General features: G+C 45.4%; 1 protein-coding gene across 1 annotated transcript in view; it reads right to left on the bottom strand.

The window, feature by feature from the left end:
- The window catches only part of LOC126262439 (UDP-glycosyltransferase UGT5-like), a 178,401-nt gene that overhangs the window by 18,157 nt on the left and 143,550 nt on the right, over positions 1-16,694 (bottom strand). Inside the window, exon 6 of the mRNA XM_049959087.1 lies at positions 3,320-3,539. Coding sequence (XP_049815044.1) covers positions 3,320-3,539 — 220 coding nt within the window. The remainder of the gene's footprint in view (positions 1-3,319; positions 3,540-16,694) is intronic.

Below are 16,694 nucleotides of genomic sequence, written 5' to 3'. Positions count from 1 at the left end.
TCATGGAATCCGGCACTTGCTGTAATAAACTTACAAAGACGTCGTCACAGTGCAGCTCACAATGATACATCGACATGCCAACAGGGATCGACTGCGGAGTCACAGATGTAACTCGCGCATTGTGCACGCCTCTGCCGCCGACCAACGTCTCTGGCGCACTTGCATCTGTGGCCGCACGCGCAGTTGCGCGGTACGCGAGTATAAAGGAACGAAGCGAGCACTGGAGCGGCAGTCTTGCGGCTCACTCTGTAGATGGGTGACCGTTATACAGCCGAAATATTAGAAGAAGAAGGAGAATTCTTGCGGCTGCACACCCGAAACTTAATGGAGCAATATAGAAATGTTTCCATATGTAATTGATCCGAAATGAGACACGGGCAGAAAAGGTTAAACACTGGAGAAAGGCATAAGGTTCATTTTATTATTAACCGCCGCTTACACAGTTTGAACATCGGATAGGTGGCGTAGATGCTGGATCCGTAAAACGACGCTATCAGGAGTTACCGCAGCAATTCCGGTCGAATCTGGACAACGTGTTCCAGTACACTGGCCTTCACATTAGGTAGAGACTGAACGTGTCCCTGGCAAACGAGTTCTTTTAGTTATCCCCATCCCAAGGGCGAAAAGTCACACGCATTTGGAAAAACTCCGCAGACGACACGTTCGTGAAAGGTCGCATTGAGCAGATCTTTCACTGGGCGAGCGACACGAGGTGTTGCCCCTTCTTGCACCAGAAGGGAGGTTTCCACACAGCTGCGCTCATCCAAACCAGGAATCTGAGACTGTTCACGGAGGTCTCGATAACGTGCAGACCTCATGACAAGGCGTCTGGGTGTATTCTGTTCGAAGAAAAACGGACTGAGAATGAAGGTGCTTGTAAATCGACACCACTCAGTCGCATCTGGCGAGAGCAATGGCTCTTTGTCCGCAACACGCGGGTAAACATTACCCAAATTCGGCATTTCTTTGAACTCAAAAAATGTTCATACGTGTGTGAAATCTTATGGGACTTAACTGCTAAGGTCATCAGTCCCTAAGCTTACACACTACTTAACCTAAATTATCCTAAGGACAAACACACACATCCATGCCCGAGGGAGGACTCGAACCTCCGCCGGGACCAGCCGCATGGTCCATGGCTGCAGCGCCTGAGACCGCTCGGCTAATCCGGCGCGGCTCTTTGTACTCATTTCTCCCTGTAGTGTAAAGTGTGTTCGTCACTCCGTAGGATATTGCCCGGCCACATGTCATACCAGAAACCGAAGAGCAAATTCAGAACGTTGCTGGGGATCATAAGGTTTCTGCCGCTGCACAGTCTGCATCTTGTACGGATATCAGTGTAAGCAGATCAGGAAACTTTACATAGTGTTGACCATGGGATGGACAATTCTTGTGTCAGTGTATAAGGGCTAGCACTAGCCGGGGCACGTGCTGCACGGTCAGTAACAGCGGCAGCAACCTGCTCAATAACTTCCACGGGGTTAGGACGACTTCTCTTCCAGGTGCCGCACACGTGTTTTAGAATTTCATTATCATCTTCTTTAAACCATTTAATGACATTGGCCTCTCCTCAGGGGTTTAAGTCAGCGATACTTTTTCAATGCAGCACCGTAACTGCTGCCGTTCATATAAAGCAACATTAACAGCGCACGGTCACTGTTCTCGACATCGACACTGTTTACTCACGTCGAATGAGAGCGTAGATGTCATACCGTACAGAGCCAGATTCGCACGTGGTGGCCAAAACTGAAATTACGCTACTCGCACGTTGAAACTGCTACACCACGACGATGACGTGCTACAGACGCGAAAATTAACCGACAGGAAGAAGATGCTGTGATATGCAAACGATTAGTTTTTCAGTGCTTTCACACAAGGTTGGCGCCGGTGGCGACACCTACAACGAGCTGACATGAGGAAAGTTTCCAACTGACTTCTCATACACAAACAGCAGTTGACCGGCGTTGCCTGGTGAAACGTTGATGTGATGCCTTGTGTAACGAGCAGAAATGCATACCATCACGTTTCCGACTTTGATAAAGGTCGGATTGTAGTCTATCGCGATTGCGGTTTATCGTATCGCGACATTGCTGCTCGTGTTGGTCGAGATGCAATGAGTGTCAGCAGAATATGGAATCGGTGGGTTCAGGAGAGTGATACGGAACGCCGTGCTGGGTCCCAACGGCCTCGAGATGACAAGCACCTTATCCGCATAGCTGTAACGGATCGTGCAGCCACGTCTCGATCCCTGACTCAACAGATGGGGACGTTTGCAAGACAACAACCATCTGCACGAACAGGTCGACGACGTTTGCAGCAGCTTGGACTATCAGCTCGGAGACCATGGCTGCGGTTACCCTTGACGCTGCATCACAGACAGGGGTGCCAGCGATGGTGTACTCAACGATGAACCTTGGTGCATGAATGGCAAAACGTCATTTTTTCGGATGAATGCAGGTTCTGTTTACAGCATCAAGATGGTCGCATCAGTGTTTGGCGACACCGCGGTGAACACACATTGGAAGCGTGTATTAGTCATCGCCATACTGGCATACCACCCGGCGTGATGGTATGGGGTGTCATTGGTCACACGTCTCGGTCACCTCTTGTTCGCATTGACGGCACTTTGAACAGTATGCGTTACATTTCAGATGTGTTACGACCCGTGGCTCTACCCTTCATTCGATCCCTGCGAAACACTACATTCCAGCAGGATAATGCACGACCACATGTTGAAGGTTCTGTACGGGCCTTTCTGGATACAGAAAATGTTCGACTGCTGCCCTGGCCAGCACATTCTCCAGATCTCTCACCAATTGAAAACGTCTGGTCAATGGTGGCCGAGCAACTGGCTCGTCACAATACGCCAGTCACTTCTCTTGATGAACTGTGGTATCGTGTTGGAGCCGCATGGGCAGCTGTACCTGTACACACAATCCGAGCTCTGTTTCACTCAATGCCCAGGCGTATCAAGGCCGTTATTACGGCCAGAGATGGTTGTTCCGGGTACTGATTTCTCATGATCTATGCATCCAAATTGCGTGAAACTGTAATGACATGTCAGTTCTAGTATAATATATTTGTCCAATGAATACCCGTTTATCATCTGCATTTCTTCTTGGTGTAGCAATTTTAATGGCCAGTAGTGTAATTTGTTTTCCAGTGTCACTCGGTTCCGCATTAGCGTACGTACTGAGTTTATTTGGCATACGATGATAACAGACCACACTGGAGTCCCGTTAGTAGGTGCCCTTTAATTATAGCCACCCGACACTCAGCTTTCTTCTAAATATTCATCGGAGTCAAGGAGTTTGCTCACCTCTCGTTGTTTAGCAGCTCGCCGAGTGTGTCTCGAAACGTTTGGTGGTCGAGGTCTCCGTACGACAGCTGCAGCGCGTTGCCCGCTGCGACCACCGTGGCTGCGTTGGACGGCTGGTCGCCAAAGAAGGGGATGGCGAGCATGGGCACGCTCGCGTTGACGGCTTCCAGCAGACCCAGCATTCCGGCGTGCGTTATGAACACTTTCACGTTCGGATGATCTGCAGTGAAGGAGAAGATGTAGTAGGCGGACAAAGAGGAGCGAATCATAACTAAATCGATCTGGCGATATTAACGTAGCACAATTGGCATATTTTCTATCAGAAAAGTGTAGAGCGCTTCGTTTGACTAGCAAAAAATACATTATTTGTTTCTCTGTATGGCTGCATGCTGCCGATTGACAGGTGACTAAAAAAGCCCTGTGGCTTAAATGTATAAAAATTGACATATTGGTCTTTTACATTAGTCAGCCGGCCGAAGTGGCCGTGCGGTTCTGGGCGCTGCGGTCTGGAACCGCGTGACCGCTACGGTCGCAGGTTCGAGTCCTGCCTCGGGCTGTGGATGTGTGTGATGTCCTTAGGTTAGTTAGGTTTAACTAGTTCTAAGTTCTAGGGGACTAATGACCTCAGAAGTTGAGTCCCATAGTGCTCAGAGCCATTTGAACCATACATTAGTCATATCATCAGCTATACACTCTTAAATTGACGAGGGTGTGCTGAAAAGTAACGCTTCCGAATTTCTTTATGTGAAAACTCTTAAAGATTTTAGAAATATCCAAGGCAAGCCACCACAATCACGGCTGAGGGCTTTACACTCCAAGAATGACAATAAATTAAGAATTGTTTAAGAACTCGCTGCAATTTACAATATTTACAGGTATTGAAATATTAAAGGTAAGTCGCCACAAACGCAGCAGAAGGCATTAGACGCCAGGTATGGCAGTAGATAAGGTTTTAAGGCATTCTGCAAGCGACCACAATCACGGCTGAAGGCCTTACACGCCAGTAATGGTAATAATATAAAAAATTTAGAAACCTCCTGTAACACAGAAAATACAATAGCCAAGGTTAATTTTTTTTTAAAAAACGCAAATGATCACGAAACGGGTGAAATAAGGTGATAGTAAACTTTGTAACACAACCCTGCCCGCAGCTCGTGGTCGTGCGGTTGCGTTCTCGCTTCCCACGCCCGGGTTCCCGGGTTCGATTCCCGGCGGGGTCAGGGATTTTCTCTGCCTCGTGATGGCTGGGTGTTGTGTGATGTCCTTAGGTTAGTTAGGTTTAAGTAGTTCTAAGTTCTAGGGGACTGATGACCATAGATGTTAAGTCTCATAGTGCTCAGAGCCATTTGAACCATTTTTGAACACAACCCTTAACATCCGCTGCACACTACACTGCTAGATTTATTCCAGAAGGCGACCAGAACTATTAACTAGACATATATAACCTTTAATGTAGACATTACAAGATATTGTAATAAATAATACAACAATAAAACACAAGGACCAGTACATAAGTTCCTTAAAGGGTACTGGGGCACATTACACCCAAAGAAGGCGTTGACTGAAGGAGCGTTACACTGAGCTACTGGCCGTCAGACCTCCTTTTAGAACACACATGTCTTACAAGAACCAAGGGACCACAGACGGTGGTCCAGGAATGGACCTCTGAGAAGGTTTGGCAACAAACACCTTCGCGAGCGATGAGATAGGCAGCCAAGAGTTGCATTCACTTCACAAGATGGTAACTCAGACTAGTGGCAGTCTAACGAATGACTGATGATAATCTTGCTGAAGCTACCTGACGTCCGATAAACCAAATGCAACGATGGAACAATACGCCAAAGCCGGAACCGGCGGTCTGCATTACTTCCCCAGAATACTGTGTTAGAGCGCCCAGAACGAGAAAGGAACCACTACCACCAGAGTAGAAGAATCTCCAACCGATCTACAAGCAAGAAAGCTGTCAAAACTACACGCCTTACGGGACAGCAGCGGCAAGGCGAGGAAACGTACAGTGCCGTTACATACACTAACCCCTAGGGCAGGGAACTAGGGCGTCAGCGGCCACCAGCAAGAAAAATTACCGCTGGTTGAACTTAACAAATTGTAACAAGTTGAACGCAGTAAATAATAATTAGAAGTCGAGGAAAGCTAATCAGGTCCGCCTTCCCCAAGCACTCCACTCGCTGCTCTTCGCCTCGGCGACACTACGAGTAGCAACACGAACCCAAGTCACTGGAGAATCGCGAGATCTCACAATGGTGGAGGTTTCTCTACTTGGATTGAAATGCACTCATCTTAAAGCTTGCTTGATCCGGTTTACGACGAGGCCGTACACCCTCCCGTGAGACCCATGCGTGTCGCCAGCAGTCCCGGCGTGTTCTGGCACTGCGCGGACCTGGCTCCTCCTGAGTTCCCAATCGAACTGGCCCACTCACACGACCCGGAAAAACAACGACGGCGCCCCAAAGATAGGGCAACAGTTACTACATATCGACAACCGCCGCTGCTGCCACTAGCGGACAGACAACGCTTGCGAATCCGAGTGGTGCCAGTCAACACGAGAAGACGACAATCAACCGCAACCATGCCTACTAAACGATACCGTCTGGCCTCCAACAGAGGTCGGAAACCCACAAATAGCACCAACGCAAGCTGCAGCACGTCTCAGATACGTTGATCATTGTAAAATGGAAAACATGTTTAAGTGTTTATTTGTTTATTACCAGTGTGGACAATTATACCATGAGTAAATATTTCTGAATCAAATAATTTGAGAAAATCAATAATTTTATTTTTCCAGTTGAACAAAGAGAGTGTCAGGAGCTGCTGAAATGACGTTGATGAACGGGAATGTTATACGCTGTGAATAGCCGGAAGAGCCGGTGGAGTACAAGCAGACATTTCTTACTTGAGAGGAACGATAAAGGATATGGAAAGAATAGCATTACCAGTACCCATTATTTCCGTGTATCTTAAATATAACACTTTCAGTATGAAAAAGGAATGTTCTGGAACATTATATTTATTTGGTCAAAAACCAGCTTTTGGCTTCTTATGTCATCTTCAGGTAACATCGAAGTGTCGCATATACAATAAGGCTGTTTTACAGAAGGCACAACTAATAGCACCAGATGCGTCTTTGAGAGGTTCGCCTTCTGAGATGTCGTCTAAAGGACATATGGAGTTATATTGGTACGCAGCATCACCAGAGATTGATGCAGTGACGAAGCCAAGGGAGAGGAAAGTGGATTCTAATACTGAGACCATCTGTTAAAAGCCGGCCGACGTGGCCGTGCGGTTCTAGGCGCTGCAGTCTGGAACCGCGAGACCGCTACGGTCGCAGGTTCGAATCCTGCCTCGGGCATGGATGTGTGTGTGATGTCCTTAGGTTAGTTAGGTTTAACTAGTTCTAAGTCCTAGGGGACTAATGACCTCAGAAGTTGAGTCCCATGTTGCTCAGAGCCATTTGAACCATCTGTTAAAATTTGGTCAACTGGGCCACATTCAGCATTATTATACAAAGTCGCAATGTTATAAATATAAACAGGTTGTACACTGTGAACGTGATTTATGGTGTTTATGAAAGAGGGAATGTTGCAGCCACTGAGTGGTATTCCCAGCAAATTTTAACGCGAGGCATCTGCCTGTGGAAGAAGTGGCAAACTGTGATTAACTGGCTTTATAGGAGGAGAGTACAAAATTTTTGCTGGGTATGGGGTCACAGGTATTTTTAGCCAGTTAGGACATACTTAATGTAAGGAATTTGAACACTCCTCAGTGCAATTTGAATGGTGTGTACGGGGATATTATTCACGTGCTTGCTTCAGCAGTTTTGGGATTCTGGGTGTGGAGAGGGCTTTCAGGGCTTTGCGGACGTTGCCCTAGCGCAGACGTAAGCTTTGATATACTCTGATTAGGTTTTCTGACTGAACATCACTCCTAAGTCGATCTTCAACAGGGCATAATGGAGCCGTTGTTTTCTCTCAGTTCTACTACTGAAAGGACCCAACAGATTCAAGACACACCCTATGTGCAGGGGAGTATAGCTATATTGCATTCAAGGTCTCTTGTGTGATATAATATTGAGATGTGCAGGAAAGATAGTGTGAGTGGACATAGGAAGAGACATAACACTTAATACTGGATGTGTGGTTGAACCCTTGATGTCAAATGAACTAGGAAAGTCACAGCGTTTTATCGGCCACATTTTACCCTAGATACGAAACGCTGACAGTTGTTGAGTAGTACCCACCAGCATGGGTAATTTAGATTGAGTAGGAGTGGAATTATGACATATACTAGTAAGTAACCTGCAAGTTTTGGACGAGGGAGAATTGGATAGAGACTTCAGGAAAGAATAGTTGATGCTAGTCTATTGACTTATCTACACTGCAGTAAAAGGTGTCGCCTGTGGAAGGACATGATGAGGAGAAGACGGAAACGTTATCAGAAGAACATGCAAGGTTGTTTAACACTCCCGGTCCATTGGCAGTGATGATGTAGGATATGATTTCGACTTTGGATGAACCACCACTGTATAGAAAACCATATCGAATTCTACATCATCCACAATCAGTGATAAAGGAATTTATTGGCCAACAGCTCCATAGTGGAATTATAGAAGACAGTGCCAGTCCATGGTCAGCACCGACAGTAATTTTACCAAAAAAAGAGCCACGAAAGGCATACCCAGTGCATAACGCCAAAGAAACACTAGATAACTGGGGACAATTCCGTTACTTCATGATCATAGTTTTGTGGAGTGGGTACCATACTATAGAGATAGCCCTAGAGTATCGACCCAAGACATCCAGCACTTAACATCACAGAACACTAGGTGTCCTGGAACAATGTCGTTACTTTAAGACCATAGACTTGCTGAATAAGTACTATTCGATAGAGATGGGATCAAACGATCGACCCAAAACTGTGTTTATGGTTCCATCCGGTCACATTTAGTACCAGCGAATGCCATTCTGGTACAGAATGCGCAAGCGACATTCAAGTACCTGTTGGACAAGTATACTACATGGGATGAAACTAAAACAATGTTTGGTGTTCCTGAAGGATATTATAGTCGTCTCTGAGGACATCCAGAAACACATAGTATGATTATGTGACGTGCTTAGTCGATAACAGGTGGTATGACTAACGTATAGTATAGTAAAGTGTTATTTTGCGCTAAAAGAGCTTCGTTATTTAGGTCAGGATGGAATGTGAACCAACCCTCAGCCTACATAAGTCATACAGGAAATCCAGACCAGACACCTAAAACAGTGGAAGATTTACAATCTTGGCCGGGGATAACTAATTATTATAAAAAGTTCTTGCCAAAATTTTCTGAAGAAGAGGCTGAAGTTTCAATGGACTCTGGAGTGTGAATTAGTGTTAGTATGATTAAAGGATTTGGGTCACTGGTCCTGCCCTCACTTCCTGGATTATGAGAAATAATGAGTTTTTTATTCGGTGATTCATTTCCTCTCCTAAAGACCTATTCAGAAATGTATCACAGTGTACCATTCACTGAAACACAACGTTATTAATTACATAACACAACATTGACTTTGAGCCCCGGATCACAAACTCGTCCACTTACTGGAGTTGTCAGGAAACAAATGAAAACCAAGTAAAAACATAACACAAAATTGACTTTGACTCTCCTGTACCATTGCCCAGGAGTAGGTGCGCAAAGTGGTGACCCTGCACACCGATACACTGGTGCACTCGTTGAATGAAAGGATTATTTACTGCTTCCAGTGTTGCCTGCTGAGGAGAATCACAAGCAAGCATGATACGTTCCTGCATGTCCTCTGGAATTGTTGGACTATCGCGATAGACAACGTCTTTAATGCATCCCCAAAGAAAAAATCCAGAGGATTTAAATCAGGAGACTTAGCAGGCCAAGTAACTGTTCCTCCTCGACCAATCAACCTGGCAGGATACCTTCGATTCAGAGCACGACGTGCACGCAAGGCATTATGTGCTGGACATCCATCATGTTGATTCCACATAAGCATTCTGGTTCTTAGCGGCACTTCGTCCAAAAGAGGAGGAGGAATTCACCTGAGGAAGTTGGCTTACGCTGTGCCGTTTAGACTACCATTGACGAAACACGGCCCAATAATTGTAGTATTAAGCATACCACACCAGACGTTAACTCTCCATTGACGCTGATGTTCCACCTGTCTAAGCCATCATGGGTTGTCGCTGGACCAATAATGCATGTTCCTTCAATTTACCTGTCTTTTCTTGAGAAGGAACATTTATCGGTAAACAAAAAATTGGAGAAGTTCGGATTGGCGAGGATTTGCTGCTGTGCCCACTGACAGAACTGTACACGGTTCTGGAAATCATTCATATGCAATTCTTGATGTGGATGTATGTGGTAAGGATGGAACCGGTGGCGTGTAAGAATACGAAGTACACTGGTTTTAGGAATGCCAATCTCGTGTTCAAGCTGTCGTGTCCTCACATGCGGATTCATAGCAACGGAAGCGAGAACAGTAGCTTCGGCAGCTTCGTCTGTGAGAGTGCTGCGACGATTGTGTTGTCGTAGATTGAAACTCCCCGTTTCCTGAAACGTCGCAACAAGACGAGAAAACATCCGTCGGGAAGGTGGGTTCTCGTCAGGATATCGCTCTCTCAACAGTTCCGCTGCCCGCGTAGCATTTCGCCTACCTTCAACAACAACAATAAAAGAAACGTTATGTCGATGCAGTTTGTAGGAAGGACAGCCTTTACTGTATGCCTACTCTACACACCAGTATTTAAAAGGACTAAACTACAGTACCAAATGTACCCGTATATAAAAAACAGTATTGCAATTACTGTTCTGCTAACTTACATTCTCCATAGATGAGTACCATTTCTACCTTCTCTTCGTTGGTGTACATTCTACTCACACAACTCTTCAACTGACGTTGGTTGGCGGAATGACGGGTGTGCCTTCTACTTATGTTTACATTTGTCCTCTGTCAACGTCAGCACGTGGATGTGTTCTATTATCCCGAGTATCTGCACTAAGCGCTGGGAGCGTCAGTGTTGTGTTATGTAATTAATAACGTTGTGTTTCAGTGAATGGTGAATAGGTCTTTAGGAGAGGGAATGAATTACTGAATAAAAAATACAGGGTGTCATTTAAAAAAGTCATACCGCTGTTCATATCTTTATAAAAAACAAAGCTACAAGGAAGGCAATCATGCTGATGTCCCCCTGACGGCTGAAGAACATTTGCTTGAAACATTTTGTAATTTGCATCTGGACAAACAGTTATTTAGTGTGGTCAAGATAAATGGAACACCCTGCATAAAAAAACTGTATACAGTGCGTGCAATGAGCTGCACTGATTCTACGGTAGATTCCATTGCAAACGTTCCCTGTGGGCAGTGGCCGCTCCAAACGATCAGTATGAACATTTTTGTAACCTTTGCACAGACAATGGCATAGAATCGGTACGCTTTGAGTATAATCGATCATTCTTCACGATTTCTGTACACGATTGTGGCACCGAACCAGCAAGCAGGAACAGTAGCTTATGCGATAGGTAACCACTGGTTATTGAAATTCTAAAAGCTCGTGACCATCATATCATGGGACTAGTTTCATGTCTGACCTGATGCAATAATTTTGACTTCTGCGAATCAGGAAACTGTTGTCCAGTGTACTGCATGTGCAAGCCAATAAGAAGACAGGGAGGATGCACAGAACGATACGAAAGTTTTTAAGTTATTATGTGTGCTAGCGAACTGTAAGTCAAAGGTAAACGAGAATATGAGGTTGATTTTCAATAAAACTTGTCATACTCTTTTGGACTGTGTAAAGCATGCTCTGGAGAAGACGTATCTTCCGTACAGAATTTTGCTAAGAAACTGAAGACTATATGGTTCCAGGTTCACAATATGAATACGAAGGCCTTGGAGCGGCGGGAGGGTACGTAAAAAGGGAAAACGAAGTTACCCAAGTATCACACTGGACAATGGGCTATGCTGACTAACTCCTATGTATCGAGAAAAGGAACCAAGAAATTTCTTACATGCTTCCAGAAGCCTTGTCAAGTAATTGAAATGACATCTCCAGTTAATATAAAGCTTCAATTACCAACTCACACCATGTTGTACATGTAGGAATTGTTTGTCCAATTAAGAGCACTCCTGAAGTGGTACGCATCCATATGCCCTACGATCACGGGATGACCTTGTAAAGTAACTGTTAGTTTACCTTCGTTTCTAAGACGCAATATGTATATGAATCTTATCTGCGTTTTCTTTCTGTTTAGTTACTGAGAAAGAGTACAGCGTAAACTTTACGCAATTAATTAGTTTGTTTCGGAAATGTAGTGCATTATACTGATTATTTTTTGAAATGTGTATTTTGTGTAAAAGTAGTTCTCTATCCAGTGCAGACTTGTAGGAAATAGTTTGTTATTGAATGCAAATGAGTACGTGTGTATGTTAGCCTTGAATACTTAGCTTCAGACATATTCTTTTCTGAAGTGTGTTGTTGCGGGGGCGATTTATTTATTGAAGGTAATGGAGAAACCCTGAGGAAATTCTTATGACAGAGTAGACGAGGTTCTGCTGACAGCACAACATAAGAAGTCTCACACATGCTTACACTTTCAGAGTTGCTACAGAGATGGACCATGCGAATTACCGTCTCCCCCCAAAACTATTACATACCGTACTGAGGTCATGTAAGCCCAACCTTTTCCAAGCCAAGAAATCTGCATTCGTGTCCAAGACAGATAATTGCAGGAAAAACAAGTTCTTCCAAAAAACTGGGTCTCATTGGCTCTTTTTCAGTAGCAGAGCCCTGAGCCATCATCGGTACCTGTTTCAACCAAGGACGACTTGGTAGCACGTAGCACTTACAACTGCAAGGTCAAGAGTTGCAGACCAATGGCACGAGTTGCGATATTACTGGACCTACCTTCTGACTACCCACCACCATCTCTGTAGTCACAGCCGTGAACACAACTTACTCACTTACATTCCTACCACACCCCACGTTGGAAACGTTGCGTAAGGAAAACAATGTTTATCTAAATAACACCCTATACCTGACCCTTCTAGACTGGATGGACGAGGTGCATGCCGCCTAGAATATCCACATATCACCTGACCATCTTCTGAGACCAAGCATCAGCACCGCTTCCTCACAGGTGAAACAACCACGACAGCCACATTCATCGTCTTAATGAAAACAGCCATCGCTGAATGCTACTTCAAGTTTAGGGGGGACCAAATCCCACCTTTATCATCCTCTAACCTGCGGGTTCATACTGGCAACATCGACATGAGTAAGGAAATGAGTGAAGTGTCGTTGAACTGAAGTGAGACAATGCAGAGAAAAGAAACAACGACACAGCATACGAGCCCAAGAAGGTGGAACAGTGGAAACAGTGTAAATATAAATGACGAAACAAAGACATCTGGTGGCGAACTTACAACTAATTAATGTTTTGTAAAATACGATCCCTTTGTTGTAACCATACTGTAACCACTCAGTCCGGTGGACCGAATTACTCCACGAAGAGAGGAGTGTAGTGGTGGCGGCAGAAGCTGGGCAGCGATGCCAAAATGCGAACACTCGCCCATGCAGCACTTACGCCATTCCAGCAGCTCTGCAATCACGACCAGGGAAATATCGAATGTTCTGAGACATTTCGATTGTGCTTGATGAGACGCATGTGTGACTTCAACTTCAAGGAGACTTGCCTTGTCTAGTACACTACTGTCCATTAAAATTGCTACACCAAGAAGAAATGCAGATAATAAACGGGTATTCATTGGACAAATATATTATACTAGAACTGACATGTGAGTACATTTTCACGCAATTTGAGTGCATAGATCCTGAGAAATCAGTACCCAGAACAACCACCTCTGGCCGTAATAACGGCCTTGATACGCCTGACACATTGAGTCAAACAGAGCTTGGATGGCGTGTGCAGGTACAGCTGCCCATGCAGCTCCAACACGATACCACAGTTCATCAAGAGTAGTGACTGGCGTACTGTGACGAGCCAGTTGCTCGGTCACCATTGGCCAGACGTTTTCAGTTGGTGAGAGATCTGTAGAATGTGCTAGCCAGGGTAGCAGTCGAACATTTTCTGTATCCAGAAAGGCCCGTACAGGACCTGCAACATGCGGTCGTGCATTATCCTGCTGAAATGTAGTGTTTCGCAGGGATCGAATGAAGGGTAGAGCCACAGGTCGTAACACATCTGAAATGTAACGTCCACTGTTCAAAGTGCCGACAATGCAAAGAAGAGGTGACCGAGACGTGTAACCAATGGCACCCATGCCATCACGCCGGGTGATACGCCGGTATGGCGATGACGAATACAGGCTTCCAATGTCTGTTCACCGCGATGTCGCCAAACACTGATGCGACCATCATGATGCTGTAAACAGCGTCAAGAGTAACCGCAGCCATGCTCTCCGAACTGATAGTCCATGCTGCTGCAAACGTCGTCGAACTGTTCGTGCGGATGGTTGTTGTCTTGCAAATGTACCCATCTGTTGACTCAGTGATCGAGACGTGGCTGCACGATCCGTTACAGCAATGCGGATAAGATGCCTGTCATCTCGACTGCTAGTGACACGAGGCCGTTGGGATCCGGCACGACGTTCCGTATTACCCTCCTGAACCCACCGATTCCATAATCTGCTAACAGTCATTGGATCTCGACCAATGCGAGCAGCAATGTTGCGATACGATAAACCCCAATCGCGATAGGCTACAATCCGACCTTTATCAAAAGCGGAAACGTGATGGTACGCGTTTCTGCTCCCTACACGAGGCATCATAACAACGTTTCACCAGGCAACGCCGTCAACTGCTGTTTGTGTATGAGAAATCGGTTGGAAACTTTCCTTATGTCAACACGTTGTAGGTGTCGGCGACCGGCGCCAACCTTGTGTGAATGCTCTAAAAAGCAGCAATTGTAATTGGCGGTAGTGCATAAAAGCAGATTGTCAAGCTTGGATGGCAATGTTCAAACACTTGTACTTGCAGTGTGTGTCGGTCTTCACCATGAGACTGTCAACGCCTGTCCATCATAACGTCAGGACCTCCTGCTGGCTGGAGTCCAGCCACAGCCTGGATGGATTTGGGGACATGTCAACATCCTCTCAGCTGTAGGCATCGGGGGCCGCCAGCGTTGCTAGCGCATCCGAATCGACAGTCCGGGTCTGACCCTGAGCCACCGTTGTCCATCACGGAGGCCTCGTACTGGCCTATTCCGACCGCAGTTACGGGAGCAGGACCGTGCCTACAGACATTGCACGAGGCCAAACGATGCACAGATGGGAAAGTCACCCCTGCTCAGCGTTGACGATGCGCTGACGCTGCCCCCCCCCCCTTTCACCAGCCGTCGCGGTCTGGATTGCCTACCTCCCCCACCATCCACCTCCTCTGGTCACTGGAGCGGTTCCTCCCCAACCTAGAAGTCAATATAATCGTCAACACTGGCCGCCTATATTTTCTGTATCTACCCACCACCTCCACCAGTGAATCATTCTCCCCCACATCAAAGTCTACAGCTTTACATAGAAGCAAAATTTTTATTTCTGAACTCAATTTCAAACATAAAATAATAATAACTGCTTGATTTAAGGCTCTGGAACGAATACAATTCGGTTGTATATACGCGAAAGTGAAAAGTGAATGATGGAAAAGTGTTATCACTAGTGGCTCTGTAAGAGCTATTTGCAAAACTTTCGGGACTATTGGCCTTTGGCTTTTTTATTACTTTTGAACACTCTGTATTAGTCGTCCCTTAGGGTAATGTACATATGGGCCTCAGTAGCAGCAGCTTACCGCTTTTGGTTCTTCTTTGAATATCAAAATGGTTCAAATGTCTCTAAGGACTATGGGACTTAACATCTGAGGTCATCAGTCCCCTAGAACTTAGAACGACGTAAACCTAACTACCTAAGGGCATCACACACATCCATGTCCGAGGCAGGATTCGAACCTGCGACCGTAGCAGTCTGGCGGTTCCGGACTGAATCGCATAGAACCGCTTGGCCCCCGCGGCCGGCTTCTTTGTGTATCAGATTATATTTTAGTATGGCACAAAAATTGTGATTACAACACTGATATGAAATTTTTTCCAATAAATTTACTGAACAAAAGCTATTCATGTACTGAACTTCTGCACCATTATTATCCAATAAACTTTGTAATCGATATTTCGACTTCAGATTCCTGCATTTGTCGTTCTACAAATCTTTTAAATATTAACGTAAATCACGTTTATTTTCTACGTACGCTATGTGATCAAAAGTATCCGGATGCCTGGCTGAAAATGACTTACAAGTTCGTGGCGCCCTCCATCGGTGATGCTGGAATTCAATACGGTGTTGGCCCACTCTTAGCGCTGATGACAGCTTCCACTCTCACAGGCATATGTTCAATCAGGTGGTGGAAGATTTCTTGGGGAATGGCAGCGGATTCTTCAGGGAGTGCTGCACTGAGGAGAGGTATCGATGTCAGTCGGTGAGGACTGGCATGAAGTCGGCCTTCCGAAACACCCCAGAAGTGTTCTATAGGATTCAGGTCAGGACTCTGTGCAGGCCTGTCCATTACACGCATGTTATTGTCGTGTAACAGCCACAGGCTGTGCATTATGAACAGGTGCTCGATCGTGTTGAAAGATTCAATCGCCATCCCCGAATTGCTCTTCAACAGTGCCAAGGAAGAACGTGCTTAAAATATCAATGTAAGCCTGTGCTGTGATAGTGACACGCAAAACATCAAGAGGTGCAAGCCCCTTATAATTGGATTTATACTATAAATGATGAAAGTATGTGAATGCAGCTTGCCGCTAACTTGGTGTAATGTCTCTCACACATAAACCTGTACAGTAAAGTAAGGGCCTCCTGTTTTATCTTTGGGCTGATCCGTGATAAGACAGACAAACAATTATACTAATGGAGGATTCTGCGTATTTTATCTAATTTCATTCGCTCTCTCTCTCTCTCTCTCTCTCTCTGTCCTTTATCTATATACAGTTTTAAATATATTATTTAATTACGTGAACTCAGCCCAATAGAATCTCTGGTGGAGCCCTTCGTCTTAATATTCAGCGGCTGGCTTGCTGTAAAAGATCTTTGTTGTGTCGATTCCCTAAGGTCTCGACACAATGAGTGGCTAGGTGCACGCGAAACTAACGCAGACGGGCGTAAATTCTGAAACAGGAGACTGGATGAAAACTATAAAGAAAAGAAGAGAGATTTTAATATACTTAACTTTAATGTAGTCTTGTTCTTGTTGAAATACATCTCTTGCATAGTAGTAAGCAATTAGCAATGATACACATGGCGCCTTGCTAGACAGTAGCTATGGACTAAGCTGAAGGCTATTC

The sequence above is a fragment of the Schistocerca nitens genome, chromosome 6 (assembly GCF_023898315.1).
Source record: "Schistocerca nitens isolate TAMUIC-IGC-003100 chromosome 6, iqSchNite1.1, whole genome shotgun sequence".
In the NCBI taxonomy this organism is placed as follows: domain Eukaryota; kingdom Metazoa; phylum Arthropoda; class Insecta; order Orthoptera; family Acrididae; genus Schistocerca; species Schistocerca nitens.
This window is presented reverse-complemented; position numbering and strand designations above follow the sequence as displayed.